At 42.7% G+C, this 21823-nt stretch overlaps 2 protein-coding genes across 2 annotated transcripts in view; one reads left to right on the top strand and one right to left on the bottom strand.

The window, feature by feature from the left end:
* Phactr2 (phosphatase and actin regulator 2) overlaps window positions 1-21823 on the top strand; it is a 381904-nt gene that overhangs the window by 322808 nt on the left and 37273 nt on the right. The gene's annotated exons all lie outside the window — the stretch shown is intronic.
* Sf3b5 (splicing factor 3b subunit 5) lies at window positions 13234-13836 on the bottom strand. Its single transcript, XM_090337628.1, has one exon. It carries the CDS (start codon window positions 13689-13691, stop codon window positions 13431-13433), a length of 261 nt encoding a protein of 86 aa, XP_090193754.1. The 5' UTR covers window positions 13692-13836; the 3' UTR covers window positions 13234-13430.

Raw genomic sequence — 21823 nt, 5'->3', positions numbered from 1 at the left:
CGCCCCCCACTCTAGCCCCTGTGTGCCCTCTGCCCACCCTCCACCCTCCACAGCACCACGAGCTGCTCTCCTAGCTAGTCCTCAGGCGGCCACCAGGGTCCCCGAGCGCCCGCCACGCTGCCTTCTGGCCCTGATTGCCTAGGAGGGGTGGGGTGCGTGCGCACCTGTAGCCAGGGGCCCTGGCACCTGCGCCCAGCTGCGTGCCCCAGCCTCACCTGCTCTTTAGGGGGGCCTGGCCACCGCGTCCCCCACGTCAGATGTCCTGGGGTCTTCTCCAAGGCGACAAGTGGATCAGAGGCAGCCCCCCAGGGCTGGAACTCCGAGGCCCAGAAAAGAAGGGGAAGGAAAGGAAGGGGCAGGCAGGATGGCGGGGCGAGCTCCCTCCGATCCCTTCCTGTAGTCGATGGCCGCCCTGGGGACTCAGGGCTCTATTATTATCCACCCCAACCACGCTTTTGCGCCTTTGCCTGTCCCAGGAGACTTTTGTCGCCACCTTCAGGGGTGCCCTCGAGGCTTAGGCCACCCTGGTGCAGAGCCTGCTTCTCAGACTTGAAAATGTGACATCTTAGGCTAACTCGGCCCAGAGCTGCAAAAGGGAGGAAAGTAAGAAGAATGTGGATTCCAGGGCACACCCACGTGCTGTGGGGCCCAAGACCTCTAACATCTGGGGAGGGGGCCTCGAGGAAAATAGGACCTCGTCCCAGGGAGGAAGCACAAAGCTTCCCGCTAAGCCCCTTAGCTTCATGAGCTTTCATTAAATGGTAAGAATAAAATCAAGTGAACCCTGGAGAGGCCTGGTACATGCCTGGACTCTCCAAACAGGGGCCCCCGTGTATGGGGCTCATTCCCCTGCAATCCTGCAGCAGGGAAGAGGAAATATGGGTATGGGTTATTAAAATGGCAGACGTTGCAAACACCTGAAGTGCTCGGTTCATACACAAACACGTTGCGATTGGCAGTCTGCTAAGGACACGGAACTCACACGCTCTTGCAGAAGCGGATTCCATCACCTGACAGGTGTCTGGGGTTTTCCCACCATTCCATCTCATCAGTACCAATATGAAAATAAGTTACTATAACTTCTTGTGGGGGCAAGAAAAGGAAAGCAGAAACTTCCTGAAGAGAGAACAAAGGGCCTCAGAAATACTGATTTCTGAACTTTTACTGCAAAAGGTTCTCAGTGAAAACAACCCCAAGCAGATTGTCCTGTCTGGAACGCCCTGCTACAGAATCAGCCGCTGCTCACCCAGCACCCAGAACAGGCACACTATTTTCTGTACGTTATTTTTACTATTACACTGCACCCTAAGGGTTTGCAACTCATCCCCTAAACTCAAGACACTTCATGTACTTTTCCACACACATAGAAAAAAGCCGGAAGTGGTGCTGAGGCTCAAGTGGTAGAGCTGTAGCCTTGACAAACTCCAAGGACAGTGCTCAGACCCTGAGCTCAAACCCAGGACTGCTTGTGAAGTCCTGGCCTAAATAGCATAAGACATTTATCCAGTGAGTTAATTCATAAAAGAATTAGTGAGAAGGCACTGAGTAGTGCTTAAGTCACCTTTCTGTAGATGTGATTCCTAAGAAGAGAAACGGTCTCCTCCTACTTCTCACATTGTGTTTCTTCCTTTGGATAAACTTTTGGTTACTAAAATAACCAAATAGAGGAAACTTTTATGTGGTTTTAAATCAGCTCTAGGGCTTGAACTCAAGGCCTGTATACAGTCCCTGAACTTTTGTGTTCAAGGCTGGACCTCTTCCACTTGTGCCACAGCTCCACTTCCAGATTTTCTGGTAGTTTATTGGAGATCAAAGTCTCATGGACTTTCCTGCCCAGGTAGGCTTTGAACTTCAATCCTCAAATCTCAGCCTCCTGGGTAGCTAGGATTACAGGCATGAGCCACCTGCATCCAGCCCAAATAAAACTTTGGAAAACAAAAGGTGTGTGGAAGAAAGAATAGCAATTAATTGACCTTGGGCAAGGGAGAACACAAGCCATCCTCTTCTTCTTTGCTTCTATGCGAGGAGAGATTCTGTTTCTCTGAAAAACATGAAAAATCCCAAGTGAATACATGTTCTAAACTGTTACACAGAAAGCACAGTTTCACGGATTTCCAGTGTAATGCTGTAACAGCTGCAGTACTGAGGCAGAAAATACAATTTGCATTTGGTCCCCATAACCAAGCCCTCAACTTTCACCCCACTCTTGAGGCTTTGAGTGGGGTGGGAGAGAAGAGATTTCATGTTTGCACAAGGAAGGCACATTCAATACCCCTCCCTTGGTCAAGGCAGCATTGGTGCCGGAAACAAATTCAATGAAGGAAGTGAGAGAGATGGAGACAGACACAGAACTTTCAAGGAAAAAGTGAACTTTTAGAAGGTTGCAGGGGGAGGGGGTGGAGGAAGGGAACAGTCACTTTGATCAAAGAAATAACAGTTGTCCAAGGCCTGTGCTGCTTAGCTCTGTACTGGAGGGCAAGTTAGACTCTCTGATGTTGGTGCTTCAACAGAACAGAAGGAGAAGGGGTGGGGGAAGGAAATCTAGGTGTCTTCAATAATGACCTGCACAAGAGAAGCTCCTAAAGTTGCAATTAAGCTTATTCATTCCTGGCCTCAGATGGCCAGTACAGCTTTTCTCATTTACCTGCTTCTGGAATGGCTCCAATTACAGAGCCTTGGGAATCTCCAGCCTAACAGAACCTTGTTATGTTGAAATGGGGGTGGGGAATAAAGAGAAGAACATTTGACAGATTTTTTTTTGCTGCAGAAATAATAGCTATAGGACTAGGAGTTTGGCCTAGTGGTAGAGTGCTCACCTAGCATGCACGAAGACCTGGGTTCAATTCCTTGATACCACATTCATAGAAAAAGCCAGAAGTGATATGGTGGCTCAAGTGGTAGAGTTCTAGCCTTGAGGGAAAAAAAAAATCAAAGGACAGTGCTCAGGCCCTGAGCTCAAGCTCAGGACTGACAAAAAAAAAAAAAAAGAAAAAGAAAGAAAGAAAGAATAGCTATGTTATGTCATTACTTGTGCTTTTTGTTTTTAATTAGAAAAAGATTATCTATTTTTTGCCAGTCCTGGGGCTTGAACTTAGGGCCTGGGCACTGTCCCTGAGCTTCTTTTGCTCAAGGCTAGCACTCTACCACTTGAATCACAGTGCCACTTCCATTCATGTGGCACCAAGGAATCAAACCCAGGGCTTCATGCATGCTACGCAATCACTCTACCACTAAGCCACATTTCCAGCTAGAAAAAGACAACTTTAACTGAGGAGGTGGCTCAGTGGTAGAACATTTGCCTTGCACAGTCAGGCCTCAGGCTTCCATCCCCAGTGCAGCAAATAAATAAACCAACAATGACAACAAAAACTCTCTTTAAAAAAAAAAAGGATCTACATTTGGTGCTCATAGTCATCCTGATGAAGGGATAATACAATGAATGTGGTTTTACAGAACCAAACAATGAAAGAGCACACTGCCGTTCACGACAAGCTGAGCCCACGGAGACTACAAACTGCTCTGCCAGGTGAGAGCTGGGAAATAAGGACTGGGGTGCAGAAAGGTGAAGACTCAGAGCTCTCTGAGGTGGAACCACAATCCCTAAGACTTTGCACTGCTGTCGCCACCCCCACTTTGCCTGTTCTGAAGTCATTTCTCACTGAAGGCCACTAGTTTTTGAGAAGACACAGAGGAAGGAAGGATCCAGTTCTTTGAAGCTGGACATCTGACAGTGCGATAAGAGAGGAGGAGAGACTAGATGACAAGGGAGAGCAGAGGAGAGAAAATGAGGGAAGGAGAGACAAGGAAGGATTCTGGGGGTAACACAGATCAGAGACAGCACTTCAAAAGGACCATTTGTAAGGAAGAGATGAGATGGATCATTCACGCTTTGCTTTCCCACAATGCACCTCATCCTTTTCAGCTTCCACTATTTCAGGGTTCTGTGACTGAATCTGCAGGTATTAAGAAGACCCATATGTGTGTGCGGTGCCTGTAAGGAAGACACAGAATATAGAGAAACCACAAGAGATGTGGGAGGTGAAAAAGCCAATTAAATGAAGAACAAATTGCCACCTCTCAGAGTAGGCGGTTTGGCTGCCAGATGATTCACTGATGACACTTGATCAGCGTACATAGTCCAAATACTAATACACAGAGAGGACAAAAATATCCAGACCCATTGGCAGTACCAAGGCTGCCCTTCCTTATTCTTGGCCTGGGAAAGAGTAAGCCTTAGAGAGCGTTGTAACTAAGTTGTGCAATATACTTAATGTCTCTTTTCTTTCTAATAATTTTAGTTGTTGGTCTCAGAAAGATGGGCAGAAAAAAAATCTGTGCTGACAATTGTTACTAATGTGCACACCTTAACGATTATTTTCCCTACCTAATCAGTTCTTTGCCACTGTGAAATATCCCTTAGTATCTTTATTAAAATTCTTTTTCATGAAGTCTGCTTCCTGAAAGTAATAAAGCAATTTTGTTACACTGGGTGATGGTTTGGTATATCTTTAAATTTATTCTTATACTTCTATTTGTGCCAGTTCTGGTGCTTGAACTCAGGGCCTGAACAATGTCCTTAGGATACCAATTAAGCCAAGCACCACTTCCAGTTTTATGCGCATATGTGATACTGAGGAATTGAACCCAGGGTTTCGTGCATGCTAGGCAAGCACTCTACACTTGGCTGTTCTCCCAGCCCTATTCTTATACTTTTAAACTGTGTGTGACTTATACTTAAATTGGTTGTAACTATTGTATAATTGATATTTTTCTCTTTTTCTTTTTTTTTCCACTTGGGCTTGAACTTAGAGCCTGGGGATGCTGTTCCTGAGGCTTTTTTTGCTCAAGACTAGTGCTCTACCACTTGAGGCATAGCTTCACTTCTGGCTTTCTGGTGGTTAATTGAAAAATAGTCTTAGGGATTTTCCTGCCTTGGCTGGCTTTCAACTATTATCCTGAAAGCTCAGCCTCCTGAGTAGCTAGGATTGCAAGTGGGTGCCACTGGCATAGAGCTTGATTGTTTTCCCTTTAGCCTATTGTGATAAACCTCTTTTGTTCAAAATATGTAGGCAATTCACTATAATAAAATTATTGATAAGTTTAAAAAATCTGTGCTGAGAGCAAACAACTTCTCTCTACAAACTATCCCAGATGAAAGATTACGGCCCAGGACAAGAAATTTACTTCTACATTGTCACCAGAATCATCTTCCTCAAGCCCAAGATGAAATGTATCATTTTTCTTTTTCATGGCCAGAAGTGGGAAGGTAGCTCACATGGCAGGACAGTTTGCTAGTAGTATTTGTGAAGTCTGAGGTTCGATTCTCAGACAGAAAAATGATTATTTTATTATCACCAATCCTTAGCCCCCAACTTTATGTCTCAACCTTATCTTATGTAGTTCTTGATTAAATTAAAAAAACTTCAAGGTTAAATATGTCTAAGAATGTTTGGTTAAACCAATTTTCTTTCTGTAAAACTTAATTCTGAAAGAAGTGTGGCATTGTTAAAACATGGGAATTACCCTCACCAGAACCATAAATAACAAAAGCCACCCCTACACCTCAAAGAAGCAACAATCATTTTTCGAATGAGTAAAGCACTGCTCTAGAATCTCTGATCTATGAAGAGCTTAGAGTAAATCTTAGACAGTAACGAGTTCTGAGGTCAAGTCTGTTCTGATGCTCACTTGCTAAATGATATTAAGCAAAGGACTTAATTTTTTCCTCTCCATTTGCTTATTGGTACAATGGCAGAGGAACTTTCTCGGGCTTCTTGTGATGACTGGGAAAATTTATAGAAGTCTTTGGTACAGATTAAGCTGTTGATAAGTAATGACCACTCCATTATTGTTCCAGTTTTTGAGTTTGGTTTTCTAGCCTTGTGAAAGCAAGGGACAAAGACTGGGAGACTTTCTAAATCATAAGTTATGAGAGGGCAGAGAGGCATGACTCAAGTGGTACTGGCTAGCATTCACAAGGTGTAGGGGTTCAATGCCAAATTTGGAAGAAGCAGCAGAAGCAGGAGGAGGAGGAAGTTATTCAAAGTAATAAACCAGTTTTGACTCAAATGGAGTGGCTCATGTAATGCCACCCTTCAGGAACTTCAGAAGGATTATAAGTTCAAGGTTAGCTTGAATTTCTTAGCTAGTCCCTGTCAGAGGAGGGGTGGAGGAAGAGGAGCTTTGAAGTACAGAACAGTGATTTAATCTTGCCCTTCCTGGAGCCACTGGTGATACCCTCAGAACCTCATAATGTCTTGTCTTTGCTTTAATGTGCATAAATCTTGTTTTATCATTCAAGGTTCTGCTCAAAAGTCTTTCACAACAAGGTCCTCACCCACTCCCTTTCTGGCAGTTTGTAATCATCTCTTCCTCAAAACCCCTCTGAACTTTTTTCCCAAAATCTCTCTTTAGCATTTATCACTTGCTACAAAGGATCAGAGTTATTTATGTGCTGCTGTATTTAGTTGGCCAAGTTACACTCTATCAAGGGCAGACGCCATATAGGGTTCTGTCCTTGTAAGCTAGCACACAGATCTGTAAAACTTATCTAAGAAACACATGCCCGTTACTTTAGAGTTCACCAAGTGGCTTCCCAATTGCAATGTCACTAGGAGTAAATCAATAGCTGATTTCTCTTTGAAGTCAGCTGGAATCTACAAGGTCACAGCTGTTTTTTCTGAAAGTAATTTCTATTGGGGTATCATTTGCTGCCCCCCTGTGTTGGATACAGGTATTATTCTGAACCAAAACCAAAAAACAATTCTCAGATTTTAGCCTCTGAGTATCTAGGATTACAGATGTGAAACCATTGGCTCTTGTAAATTGGAGAGAACTGATGTAAAATTTTTCTTTTTTCTTTTAATGTATAGAGGGGTTACAGTTATATTCTCCAGATAGTAGGTGCAGTATTTCTCACATTGATACCCCTTCTCATGTTTTCGTCCCCATTTCCCTCCCTGCACCCTCTCCCCTCATTTTTCCCCTCCTATTTCAAATAAACAAGTAAACATCTATATAATATACCAGGTAACAAAGTGGCATTCTGTAACAATGTGAGGTTAACCAAAAGGCAACACAAGAGAAGAGAGAAAAACATAATACATTATCAGTCACTCATAATTAAACTCTTGTTTCCATGTCCTGGAGGTCCATTAATTTGGCCTCATCCTCTATGGCCTTATGTATCTATGGTTTGAGCTATTGTAATCCTCTGCTAGGAGACCTCTAGATGTGTACTAATTATTACAAATGAGGGAAACCATTGAGCCTATGTTCCTTTGGGTCTACAAGCTAAACAGAAAGCCCAGAGTGGGAGAAGATCTTCACTAACCATACAACAGAAAAAGGCCTCATACCTAAAATATATCAACAGCTCAAAAAACCGAATCTCTCCAAAACAAATCTTCAAAGAAACAACCATCCCATTAAAAGATGGGTCAAAGACTTAAAGAGAAACTTCTCTGAAGAAGAAATGAGAATGGCCTATAGACACATGAAGAAATGCTCGACATCTCTAGCCATAAAAGAAATGCAAATCAAAACAACTCTGAGATTCAACCTCACTCCAGTTAGAATGGCCATGACCAAGAAATCTAATAACAACAGATGCTGGAGGGATGTGGCCAGGAGGGATCACTACTACACTGTTGGTGGGAGTGTAAACTCGTTCAACCACTATGGAAAGCAGTATGGCAGTTCCTCAAAAGACTAAACATAGAGCTTCCCTATGACCCAGCAATTTCACTACTTGGCATTTACCCAATCACCCAGAAACAAGGACATACTAAATCCACTAGCACAACGATGTTCATTGCAGCACTATTTACCATAGCAAAGAGATGGAACCAACCCGGATGCCCCTCAGTTGATGGGTGGATCAACAAGAGGTGGTATTTATACACAATGGAATTCTATGCAACCATCAGAAAGAACGACAGTGCACTATTTGTAAGGAAATGGAAAGACTTTTTCTACTATTTTTACATACTAGACAGCAATAGTGTAGTTGTAATTTGGACTCTGGAACTAGATTCAGATTTTTACTTGACAAAATGTGTGACTTTGGGCAAATTAAATCTGTTTATCTGTAAAACACAAAGCTAATCCCATCAAAAGATTACATAGAACAGAATGTAAATGAAGGTAATCCCATCAAGAGATGACATCAAACAAAAATGTTAAAATGGTCAGCGTACCATAAAAAAACTCTTGATATGATAACTTATCACTGTAATAAGAAGCATGTTTTCTCTTATCTTTTTTCTTTGGTGAAACTGAACACTGCTTAAGTCATGAAAACGCAACAGACCCAGGCCTTGCTTTCCTCTCCAGGACAAGCTGTCATCTCTCTTGGTCTAATTAAGAACAAGGGCTCACCGTGTGGCAATTTGTATGCATTTTAACGAATTGTACATTTCTATTGAGTTTTGTAAGGATGGGGAAAAAGCATTTGTGTTGACATTTTTCAGTGATCGTCTATTCTTTTATGTTACATCTCTTACATCAACATAGCACCCAGACAGAATCTTGTGAAACAGTAGCTTCACAGCTTTCTTGAAGTCATGGCCCTTCTCATTCTTATTTCTTTCTGAGAAAAATCTTCCAACCATGCAAGTGTAAATAACTATAAATCTACTGTCATTCTTTCAAGTAAAAAGGGTAGGGAAGGAATTTCAGGAATCCTACTTTAAACCATTTTCAAATTGTACTGTGATCCTACTTGCCCCTTAACCTGAGACTCTATCAGCACTTAGTATAAATGAAAGTACAAAACTACTAGTAATCACAATATGCCATGTCTTCTCAATCATAAGAAAGCCAAAAAAACTCCAGTTTTACTGAACACCCTTGATGAAGCAGTAAACTCTACTATATGAAACCTTAGTCCTTAAAGACATTTTGGGTAAGGAAATTGGCAGCATATATAAAGCATTTGTGTTGCCTATAAAGTATGATCGTAAGCTTCCTCAAGAAAAAGCAAACCAAACTGCTGCTTTTCTAAACTATTATCTCTGTCTATCTAAAAGAATGATATTTTGCTTTTCCTCGTTTTCATAATGCTGGGATTAAACCCAGGGATTCAAGCAAGCTAGGCAAGCGCTTCAGGCTTTTCCATTGAACCACAACTCAGCTTTACTTCTCAGACTTGGGCATTTGGCAGACAATCTGGTTTTTGTTTTGCCATCTTGTTTTTCTGGCATTGGGGATCACACCCAAGATCTTGCATATGTTAAGCAAGTATCCAACCAACAAGCTATACCCCCAGCCCAGTAGATATATTCTTGAAAATAAACCAAACAGGCCCATTACTTCCAGAAAAATGACACACTAGCCAGGCGCGGTGGCTCACACCTGTAATCCTTGCTATTCTGGAGGCTGAGATGTGAGGATCAAGGTTCAAAGCCTGCCAGGGCACAAAAGGACCTGAGACTCTTATCTCCAATTAACCTCTAGAAAATGGGAAGTGAGGCTTAGCTCAAGGGAAGGGTGGTAGCCTTGAGCTGAAGAGCTCAGGGACAATGCCTAGGCCCAGGGGTAGGGAAGTATCCTTGAGCTGAAGAACTCAGGGACAGTACCCAGGCTGAGATCAAGACCAATGATGCACAAAAAAAGAAGAAAGAAAGAAAGAAAGAAAGAAAGAAAGAAAGAAAGAAAGAAAGAAAGAAAGAAAGAAAGAAAGAAAGCAAGCAAGCAAAAGAAAATTGACACACTACAAGTACCCTAATAAGCTCCCATGCTAAAACTTAAAACTTGTAGAAAGAAAAGTGATTTCTAAATAAATGCCCATGTGTTAATATGTGGAAGACCTGTGAGTTAATGATACACAATATTCCAAGCCAATTCTGATTAAAAGATATGTGTACTCACCTTCTATCTAGTGAATATAATGTAACCCTTCTATTAATCACAATAAAAAATTACTTTAAAAAAGTTATGTGTATTCAAAGTTGAAAATAGATGTACAATTGTAACTTACCTTTAAGAAACTATGGGAAGTCTGGTGCCGTGGCTCATGCCTGTAATCCTAGCAATTCAGGAGGCTGAGATCTGAGGATCTCAGGGAGGGATGGGACAGGGAATGACTGTGGCTCAAGGCTGTAAGCCCAGCTACTCAGGAGGAAAGTGAGATCTGAAGATCTGGATTCAAAGCCAACCTAACCAGGAAAGTTCATGAGCCTCTTACTTCCGACTAACAACCAAATGGAGTTGTGGCTCAAGTGGTAGAAAACGGGCCTTAAGTGAAAAAGCTAAGAAACAGCCAGGCCTGAGTTGAAGCCTCAATACCAACAACCTGTGTGCATTCGCACACTAAAACCTACCATGGATCTGTTTTTTGGCTTTTGGGGTTTTTTTTTCAGTCGTGGGGTTTGAACTCTGGGCCTGGGCGCTGTCCCTGAGCTCTTCAGCTCAAGGCTACCACTCTACCCTTGGAGCCATAGCACCACTTCCCCTTTTCTGTTGGTTAATTGGAGATAAGCATTTCATGGACTTTAGTGCCCCAGCTGGCTTTGAGGGTGGCTTTGAACCTCAATCCCCAAATCTCAGCCTCTTGAGTAGCTAGGATTACAGGCTTGAGCCACCTTGCCTCATCTATGAATCATTTTTATAGCAAGGGTGGGAACTCTCTTGACTGGCAGGCCATTTAAAACCCTAATATTCGTTTGAGACACAAGCTCCCCACATGGTTCTTGAAGGCTGTGCCGGGCAGCTTGCCTGTTATTATTTTATTTGGCTTATAAATGGTGGTAGAAATATCCAAATTGGGGCCAGGAGTTTGGCCTAGTGGTAGGAAGACCTGGGTTCGATTCCTTGGTACCATATATACAGAAAAAAGCCGGAAGTGTGGTGCTGAGGCTCAAGTGGTAGTGCTCTAGCCTTGAGAAAGTCCAAGGACAGTGCTCAGGCCCTGAGCTCAAGCCCAGGACTGGCCAAAAAAAAAAAGGAATGCTCTTGGCAAGAAAATTATTTCTGCCCCTATTTATTAGCAGAGAATATGTACAACTACTTGACAAAAAAAAGTATTTCTCCCATATTCATTTATGAAGAGTGTATTTGGAGGGCTGAGGATGAGGCTCAGGGTAAAGCACTTGTCAATCGTACACAGGGCTTGAGTTTCATCCCCAGTACCACAAAACAAAACAAGAACAAAAACAAAAAACAGCTGCGTCCTCTTCACACTTAAAACTAAAACTTCATGCCTCAACAGTTTGAATGCAGAATGAGACATGAAAATCAAATATTTCTTAAGCCAGCTACTGAAGATGAGTAAAATTTTATTTTAAAAAGCCATTCTCGCCATTGCCTGTGGCTCACACCTGTAATCCTAGCTACTCAGGAGGCTGAGATCTGAAGATAGAGGTTCAAAGCCAGCCTGGGCGCCTAAGTCCATGTGACTCTTATCTCCAATTAAACACCAAAAAAACAGGCACTGTGGCTCAAGTGGTACAGCACTAGCCTTGAGCTGAAGAGCTCAGGGAGAGTGCCAGGCCTAGAGTTCAAATCCCATAACTTTTTAATTTTCCCCAGAGTCCTGGCTCAAGGCTTGTCTGCTAGCATGTGTCTGGGTTCTATCTGCACTACTGAAAAATTCTTTTCCTTAAGTATGTGCTGGGGAATTCATTACCATACCTTTTTTTTTTTCTCACTTGGCCTGCTGGGCCACAACTCCAGCCTGGCTTTTTTGCCAGTCCTAGGGCTTAACCTCAGGGCCTGGGCACTCTTTGGGCTTTTTCAAGGTTAGCACTCAACCACTTGAGCCACAGCCCCATTTCTGACCTTTTCTGTGTATGTGGTACCGAGGAATCAAACCCAGATCTCTGTGCATGCTAGGCAAGCACTCTACCACTAGACCACGCTCCTGGCTCCTGCCTGGCTTTTTGTTTGCTGTTTTTGGATGGGTGCTTATGGACTTTTCTGCTTGGACAGGCTTCAGACCTCAATCTAACATGTCTCATCCAACTGTCTAGGATGACAGGTAAGAGCCACGGGCAACTGGATAGACTATATAAATATTGTGCAGTTTTATTACTTTTTAAAGTGAACCACTAAATAGTTTAAATTTTTGGTAGTTTCTACTGTCATGAGTATCAGTGACCATAACCTACATAAAGTGCTTTAGTCATATATATATATATATATATATATATATATTATTTTTTTTTGGCCAGTCCTGGACTTGAGTTCAGGGCCTGAGCACTGTCCTTGGACTTTCTCAAGACCAGAGTTCTACCACTTGAGCCTTATCACCACTTTGGCTTTTTTCTATGACCCGAGGAATCTAACCCCGGTCTTCATGCATGCTAGGCAAGCACTCTACCACTAGGCCAAACTCCCAGCTCTTCAATAATTTCTTTTATAGTGTCACTTTCCCAAAATACATTAAAAGACCATGTCATGGCTACTCGCACAACTTTTCAATTTTCCTTCCTCCACTTCCTGCCTCTGTGCTCTTTCTCATGCTCATTCTCTCCGGCCTCTTTGCTTTTACCCCAAGAAGCCAAGCACACTGCCAGCTTTAGGACCAGCATATTAGCAGTTTCCTTACATGAAAAGGAATCTCTCTCAATTCCTTAAGTTTTTGCTCAAACGTCATCACTTTAATAATTCAAACATCATAGTTAAAATTGTAATCACACCAGCTGCCCTCACCTCCCAACACCTCGTACACGGACTATTTGTTTGGCCTCTCTTTCCTCTAACTAGCCTTAAAAGTCTGGGGAGATGCCTGATGCTCAATACTGCACACTGAATTAATAATTCGTTTGTCAGCTTGTCATTTTTGAAAGCATGGCTAAATTCAGGAGAAATGTGAGGTCCATGACAAGCAGACTTGAAATGGGAGTAAAAGGTGCTTGAGGCTTGAAAAACTTTAAAAAAAACTTAAAAAGCTCTGTAGGCCCAAAATAAAAAAACGCTCTGGAGCTGAGGAGGAAAGAGTCAGGGTAAGGAATAAAAGTAACTGTGCATAGTCTGTTTAAGGGTCTGATAATGAATGCTGGGTGTAGTTATAGCGCCCCCGCCCCCATTCCTTACTGGTACTCTCAGGAAACCTTGGTTCCCCCAGAGCAATCCCGGGAATCCGGCCACCAAAACAAGTTCACAGCAAGGGTTTGGAGAAATCTCTACACTTTATGGATAAACCGACAATGATAACAGAGTAACCCCCCCCCCCAAACGAAGCTTCCGAGTCCCCCACTCCAGTGCGGTCTTCCCTAAGCCTTGCCAGCCAGGGCTGAGGTCTCCACGAACGCACGCGGCTCGGGGGGATGCCGACGCTCTCTCCACGTCGAGTTCCGGAGCCCCCGCGACTCCGGAGGGCAGGCAGGCGGGAGGACGGACCCGCCCACGGGGCTGAGGACGAGGCGGGGACGGCGGCAGGAAGCCCGCAGGGAGAGGCGCGCCCGTCCGGCAGCTGCCGGGCCAGGGCCTCAGTTCTCCTCCGGCTTGTCGGCCGGCGGGCCGCAGGGCTGCAGCATCTTCTCCATCAAGTTGAAGCGGACTCGGGCCTTGCTCTCGTTCTCGGCGATGGCGAAGTAGTTGAGAAGGTCGAAGTGGCCCATGTAGGAGCAGTAGGAGTCGCGGTGCTGGTTCACCAGCCATTCCCACTTGGTGGTGTCGGCGTGGCCCGTGCCGATGTACTTGGACTGCAAGTGCTCCAGCTGGCTGTGGATGGTGTAGCGGTCAGTCATCTCGCCGCCTTTCCTTCCCCTCTCAGACCAGAAACTACCGGCGTGGAGCCGCCACTCTCAGGTTTCCCGCCGCAGAGACGCCCGTCGCCGAGCAGAGCCGCTGGTCTCTCCCTCTCTCTCTCTCGGTCGCGCGGGAGTGACGTCACGACGCTGAGCTGCGTAGACGCTCCGCCACAGGGTGTAGAGGCGGAAGCGGAAGTGCATTTTGCCTTAGCATTGGTGTTGCCTAGGAGACACCGAAACCCTGTTGGACTTGCACGGGCCTGAGCCCTCTTTGCAGAGCATTGCATGCTGGTCCTTTTATTTTAGTGATTGGACCGCTTGAGCGTTGCATGCTGGGACTTGTAGTCTCGGCGGAGTAAGGGCAGTGGGCTCGCTCTTGGTGGGGAGCGGTTGGGAATACCCCGGGAGGGTGGATGTGGCGGGAGGAGGGGGCCTGCCGAGTAGGCCGGGGCTGCCAGCAACCAAGAAAAAGCTAATGTACGGCCATCCCTTCACCACTGGGCATTTCTCTTGTGAAAAAGTCGGCCTGCCTGGCCCTCTGGTGCGTGGTGATCCGGAGCGTCCACCGCCCCCTCTCCTCCCCTGTGCTGGAGGGGGGGTGCTGGGGGGGGGGTCTGGTCAGGGCCCAGGCTATGCAGGTGACTCTGTTAATAGGTACAATTTTATTTCTATTACGTTTTCCTTATTTTTTTTTTTTACCTTTCAAATTAGATCTCGTATTTACACTTTTTTGGAAGAAGGCTTTTTTTTTCTTAAAGAATTTATTAACATTTTTATATCATTTCAAATGAAGTGTTTAACAAACAAATGTTCAAGAAGGGAATCTCTATATACAATCACTGGCACTTAGTTTTTAGAACATCATCAAAATTAGGCGCACTTAGTTTTTAGAACATCATCAAAATTAGGCTAAGGGTTTGTATATCGTAGATACATATTAATTTATGAAATAAAACATGTCTATAGAGTTTTTAGGTCTATGTAGTTATTTCCAATACCATGTCCATAGCATTGGGTATGCAAATATTGAGTCCTCTCTCTTGTGCTGTCTGGATCTAATAGCCACATATTAAGGATACCATGTGCCTTTTGTTCCTTAGGTCTAGACTTGTCTCACTCAACATGATTCGCTCTAGATTCATCCACTTCCCTGCAAATGCCATTTTATCTTGTCTGTTGGCTATGTAGAATTCCATTGTGTGTGTGTGTGTGTGTGTGTGTGTGTGTGTGTGTGTGTGTGTGTATACCACATTTTCTATATCCATTCATCTTCAGTAGGGCCTCTGGATTGTTTCCATCACCTGGCTATTGTGAATAGTGCAGAGATAAACATAGCTGAGCAGATGTCCTTATATCTTGGGTTATGATGTTCAGGATAGATGCCCAGAGTGGTATGGCAGGATCATAGGGAAGGTCAATTTTTAGTTCTTTAAGAAACCTCCACACTGCTTTCCAGAGTGGCTGAACTAGTTTACAATCCCACTAGTAGTGTAGTAAGGTTCTTTTTTTCTCCACAACCCCACCAGCAACTGTCATTGTCTGAGTTCAAAATCTTGGCCATTCTTGTTGGGATAAGGTGGTATCTTAGGGTTGTTTTTATTTGCATTTTCTTTATGACCATGGGTGAGGAACATTTTCTCATATGTTTTTCTGCCATTTTAATCTCTTCTTCTGATAAGTCTCTCTTTAGTTCCCTTGCCCATTTAGTGAATGGTTTATTGGGTTTTGGGGGGGATTAGTTTCTTGAGTTCCCTGTAGATACTGGATATTAAGCATTTGTCAGATGTATTATTGGTAAATATCTTTTCCCAGTTGGTTGGCTGTCTTTCTACTTTTGCAACTATGCTTTTACCTGTGCAAAAACTTTTTATTTTTAGGTAGTCCCATTTATTGAGTCTCTCTCCAATCTGTTGTGACCCTGGGATTCTGTTCAGGAATTATTTGCCTGTGCCTATGAGTTCCAGTGTCTCCTACTCTATCATGTAGCAGTTTCAAATTAGATCTCGTATTTACATTTTATTTAATAAACAATGACACAAGGACTTTTATCTTTAAATTTAATTTACTTTTTGTTTATGTGGTACCAGGGAATCAGACACAGGACCTCAGGCGTGCTAGGCAAGCACTCAACCTCTAAGCTACATTTCTGGCTCCACAAAGATTCTTATACATATGTTTTATATGTTTCTGTGAGTAATGTACATGGAAATAAAAGCATATGAGACAGAGATGAGTGTGTTCAAACTTTGCTACACGTTGCCAAGTTGCAGAATTAACAATTCTTTTTGCTTTATGTACTTAATGCTCAGTAAGTTTTGAAGTCGATTGAGTGGAATGAAGTTTCCCTGGTGTAAATCTGTACATCCCTGGTTTTCAGGGAGACCAGGCATCTTCTCTGTGTGCTTATCAGCCTGTTGTACTCACTTGCCTATTTAGCCTTTGTTCATATTCTATTGGTTTTCTGTTTCTAATTTTGAAGAAAGCTTTAAATATCCAGGACATTAGATTTGCCGTTATGTATCTAGTTTTAGACAGAAAGTTGGAATTTGTCAATTTACCTTTTAAACAGAGCCTACCTTGTCTGCCTTGGCCTTTTGTGGCACACATAGTTTTGAGGTTTTTTGGGGGGTTTTGGGTTTTCTTCAGCATTTACTATTTGGAATCGTCAAAAATAGAGAACTGTGTGCAAAGGAATACATTCTCTAATTCCTATCTTCCATCCCCATGTTCAGTAAGCAATCAGATGGTATTAGTTTCTTGTTTATCTTTCATGAGATTTCATGAGATTACTTTTGTGGGCTGGGAACATAGTTCAGTGACCAGAATGTTTGCCTAGTGTGTCTAGGTTCTGTTTGATTCCTGGCACTAGAATAAAAAATGACACCCCTTTCATGCACAGAAAAAAATACAAATATATGTCATTAGCTATAATACTTTGCCACCTTTTAAAGCTCCTGTACCTACCAGTTTTATAATGGTGTCTTTTTTTGAGAAAGGGTCTTGCTATGTAGTTGAAGCTAGTCTGAAATTTGTGATCCTCCTGCCTGCTCTAGCTTGTTTTTCAATTTTTTGTTGTTGTTGTTGTTTGCTTTCATGACCCATTTTGGAAATGGTCACATATGAATTTGTAGAAAGTTACTTCCTTTTATAGTCTTGTTTTACTACTACATGACACTCTTTTGGATATATCTAGTATATTTTAAATAACTGCCCTTATTGATTAATGTTTACATACTTCCCAGTGCTACAATAGCTAATCATGCACATGTGCTATTCTGTATTTGTTTGTGTTTATTTATAGAGCAAATTGTAGCAGAGATATTAGAGCATTATTGAAACCACCAAAAGCACTGTTAGGAATACCCTTACTGAGTTCCAAACCGCAGTGGTTCTTAGTGAATTTCAAATATCCTGTGCCTTCAGAAAGTATATCCAAATTTCATTAGATTTCAGGAAGCTGGAAGCAAAAGAAAATAAGGTCATGTTTTCTTCAGTGAAAAACTAGATTCTCCCTCCCTTTTACAAATAAAAGAATTTTTGCTATGTACACTTGTCATAATAATATTTTACACTAGAGGGCACCAAAACACCATTTAAGGCCAACAAATAGCTGATACTTAAGAACAATTTCTCAAAGGACTCGTGAGATGCTGTAGACAAAACTTTGGCTTGATAAGTTGTTAAAGATAACTGAGACTTTGATAATTAAGAAAAATAATGAAGTAATGATTGCCATATCAGCATATTTTACTTTGGAGTTTTATATTTCATTAGACTTAAGTGGTGATGTGGAATTTGGGTAATAAACCATATATAATTTTTAATTGTCTTATGGTACTAGGATTTGGACTCATGGCCTAAAGTTTGCTAGGCATATATGCTAGCACTTGAGCCATACCTTTTGCCCAAGAATGTAGTGAATCTAAAGGAAAATTTGCTAGCTAGGTTTTTCTTTTTCTGTGGAAAAAGCTATTTATCTACTTTTCCTAGTCATTCTGAGGTTCGAGTACCTGAGCAGAGCTAAAACTCCCAATGTTTGGAGGACCTTACTCCTAAGTGGGCACAAACTTATTTATTTATTGGTTGGCAGTGGGACTTGAATCCTGGGCTTGGACACTGTCCCTGAGATTTTCAGCATAAGGCTAGTGCTCTACCACTTGAGCCACAACACCACTTGTAGTTTTCTGGTGGTTAATTGGAGATAAGAGTCTCACAGTCTTCAGTGATCAGGCTGGCTTTGAACCTCGATCCTACGATCTTAGTTTCCTGAGTAACTAGGATTACAGGCATGAGCCACCAGCACCAGCTAGGCACAAACTTTATAGTATGGACTGCATTGCTGGACATATCACCCTTCCTAGAGCAGATATGAGTGTCACAGGCATCTGTTCCATAAACATTTGAGGTTTAATTGACAAATGAATTCTGGTTTTTAAAACCAGACATTAAATCGCAGGCTCCTACAGTTTTTGAACAGTTTCTTGTGAGAAAAATTTCTTTGAAGGAATACAGGAATATTGTAGATAATTGTCACCATAATATGACATTTCCTTTCAAGGCCGGCACCACAGAGATGTTGCTCAGGTTTCTATCACAATATACCACAGTCAGGTGACTTAATAATAATAATAGTAGTTTAGAGAATGCAAAGTCCAAGATAAAGGAGAAAGTGAAGGTCTGCTTTCTGGTTTTGTAGGGCCTGGGTGTTATCTCTCAGCTTTTTTTGTTCAAGGCTGGCAGTCTACCACTTGTGCCACACTTCTACTTTTGGCGCTTTGGTGGTTAATTGGAGATGAGAGTCTCAGGGCTTTTTGATTTTGAATTCCAACTCAGCCTACTGAGTAGTTAGTGTTAGAAGCATGAGCCACCAACACCCAGCTCTGTATCTGTGTGTATGTGGCGGGGGGAGGGGTTAGGTTATTGTTTTGTAGGTAAGGTCTTGCCACATAACCCAGTCTGGCCCTGAACTGGTGATCCTACTGAGCCTGCCAAGTGCTAGAGTTACAGTGGCACGACACCTACTTTAAGCCTCTTTTAGTAAGTGGCCAATTCCAATCATGAGGGCTCTGACTCTGAGCCCACCCCTACCCAAGCCCTACTTACTTAAACCATTGGGAGGGAGGCAAAGAAATTATACACCACAGTAATTTTAAATGGGCCACACTTTGTTATTTCCCTAAGAGAGACAAATCATTGTTCACTGCACCGTGTAAAAAGGTTCCAGGCATAAAATTAGGACTGGTAATTTGACCTGGTGGTAGAGTGCTTGCCTAGCATGCATGAAGACCTGGATTTGATTTCTGGGTACCACATACAGAGAAAAAGCCAGAAGTGATGTTGTGGCGCAAGTGGTAGAGCTGTAGCCTTGAGAAAACACAAAGAGAATGCTCAGGCCCTTAGTTCAAGCCCCAGGACTGACAAGAAGCAGAAGCAGAAGCAGAAGCAGAAGAGGAAGGAGGAGGAGGAGGAGGAGGAGGAGGAGGAGGAGGAGGAGGAGGAGGAGGAGGAGGAAAAATGGGGGGAAATTGACTATACTTCTCATAAAGACTAAGGGAGAAGAGGGATGGGAGGCACTCTAAAAAGTGACCTTATGTATGACCTGTGAGGGAGGAAATATGTAAGGAGCCAGCTATGCCAGGAACTCTGGAAGTGCATACCGGGCATAGAACAAAGGCCCTAGAGCAGGGTGCAACTTGACATGCTCTAGGAGCTCTCACATAGCTGGAGCAGAGTGACGGATTCAGAGCCACTAAAAGGAAGAGGCGGCAGGGCCAGCTAGACCTTGCAGGGTTTATTTGGATTTGTTTTCTCATGGTTGGCAGAGGATGCATTTGAAGTCAGAAGAGGATAGTGAAAGGAAGAGAATGTGATTATGTGTACAAGCATGCTCGTTTACTCTGATCCACCCCTGTTCCAGACATAATGGCCAGTGACGTTCCTTCCTGTCTTTTCTTGCTGCTTCCTCCCGGACCCAGATATCTGTCTGTGGACCCAGAGGTCTCACCTTGTCTACTGAGACTTGCTTGATCTCTTTTTATACCTTCCTCATCCTGATCGTTATGAGTAGCATAGCTCTTATATGTATAGCTCTTATATTTACAAGTATCACTGACTGCTGATTTTGGACGAGTCAATGCTACTTGTAAATTAAATAATTTTGTCAGGTCATTATGTCATTGTGTGAGGGCCACAAAAGAAGCTTATGAAAGCTTAAATAAGAGTTCATGCTACCCACCTAAATGGAAATTATATGGCACAGTCTATCAGTGTTCCTAGAACCATGATCGAAGATACAACAGGAGATAAACCAAGCCCAAGAGCAAACATTTCATCAGTGTGTTGCAATGTACACATTCCAAGATGCTTGGGCACATAGCAGGGCAGATAGGTTCAGATGATGACAGAAAATACAGGACAGTGAGTATGTAAATCAGTAACAATCACAGCCAGTCAACTATTCTGTGCTATACACCGGTGGGTCATGCTTCTACATGGCTGGCAGAGCCCCATTACCACCACATAAGTGGAATCCATGGTATGATAACATCACTGGGCAGTCAGAAATTTTCAGCTCCATAATGCCGCTTAAAGAGTCATGTGGCACATGACTGCATTCCCTCAACCTTTCCTTTCCTTTCCTTTTGTTCACTTTTTTCATTTTGCTAGTGTTGAGGATTAAAACCAGGGCTTTGTGCATGCTAAGCAAAGGATCAATCACTGAACCACACCTATCTGTTGTTCGGTGTTCATTTTGAGTAAGATTCTTTTGGTGTTGTCCAGAGTGGCCTCAAACTTGTGATTCTTGGCTTCAGCCTCCCAAGGATCTAGGATTACAGGTGTTTCCCACCTTGCCTGGTTTCCAATCCCTTTTCTGTCTTAGGATTCCACTGGGGTGGTGTGTGCTCCTAAGCTCTGAATGATGTTCCAGTTCTTTTCATACAAACAGTGTCAGTGTGAGGTGCAGGGGATAATTACAATCAGCTCAGTAAAAAAAAAAAAAAAAAACCTACAGACACCCAAAGAGATCAGAGAGGGCACAGAGAGATGGCCCCAGGGACATGAGCCATAGGTTTACAATAGGGTTACTGCATATTTTTCAGGAACCAGTGGGGGAGGGGGCCCCATTTTCAGATAATTCCTCAGCCCTCATTGCACGTTTTGTGTTTATTTCAAACACTATAGTCATATTTTTCCTTTCTGAACAAGATAGAGAGTGAATAAAATTGGCATTCATGGGCAAAAGACTGATGTGAATAAGGGTTCTGCTCATATTTTAACACACAGGCAAGTCAACATTGAAACTTCCTAACGTAAGAGAATTAGCAGCAATCAAAACATTTTTCTTTGTAAAAATCTTATTCCAAGGCCAGGAGCATAGCCTAGTGGTGGAGTGCTCACCTTGCAGGCACAGAGCCCTGGGTTCAATTCCTCAGTACCACATACACAGGAAAAGGTGGAAGTGGGGCTGTGGCTCAAGTGTTAGAGCACTAGCCTTGAGCAAGAAGTGTCCAAGCACTGTGCCGAGGCCCTGAGTTCAAGCCCAACTGGCAAAAATAAAATTCTTATTCCATATAGATCTGAGAGAGGTTAGAATAGAAAGTTAAATATCATGAGTGACACACCAAATATTCCAGCAAGTGTTTGGCCAAGATAAGTTTTAACCCGTCTACTAAAAATTGAAAAACTGTCACTTCCACATTAGGGCTGAAGATAGAGTTTAGGAGTTGTCTTTTCTAATGCAAATCCATTTTATGCTCTATTACTATACAAATCACTCAAAGCAGTCCCCATTGCATGACTGTAGACTGAAAATTGCAATAAATAAAGCATTTAATCCAGTTTAAATAAATGCTTCATTCAAAGAGAGCTGACCTGAGGTTTTCTTCCTGTAAATTCAAGACTTTCATAACAACTCCATCTACTAAATATACATTATGTGGCTTTTAGGTAAAAATTCAGAGGGTAGGCACTGCGGGGACTACAGATATAAACAAAGGTGTGGTGAATAGTGAGTAAAACACAATAAAATTGTAGTTATGAATAGGAAAAAGTAATTTACTGTAATAGAAGACAAGGCCAAAGATGACTATGTAGAGGAGTGGAAGATTACTTTTAACATGTGATTTTAA

Source organism: Megascapheus bottae, chromosome 8, assembly GCF_031878675.1.
Source record: "Megascapheus bottae isolate mThoBot1 chromosome 8, mThoBot2.hap1, whole genome shotgun sequence".
Lineage (NCBI taxonomy): Eukaryota > Metazoa > Chordata > Mammalia > Rodentia > Geomyidae > Megascapheus > Megascapheus bottae.
Note: the sequence above shows the minus strand (reverse complement) of the source record. Positions and strands in the feature narration are given on the sequence as shown.

Bases quoted from the DNA above. Each gene is read 5' to 3' on its own strand.
- Sf3b5 (XM_090337628.1), bottom strand. From the start codon at position 13,691: ATGACTGACCGCTACACCATCCACAGCCAGCTGGAGCACTTGCAGTCC.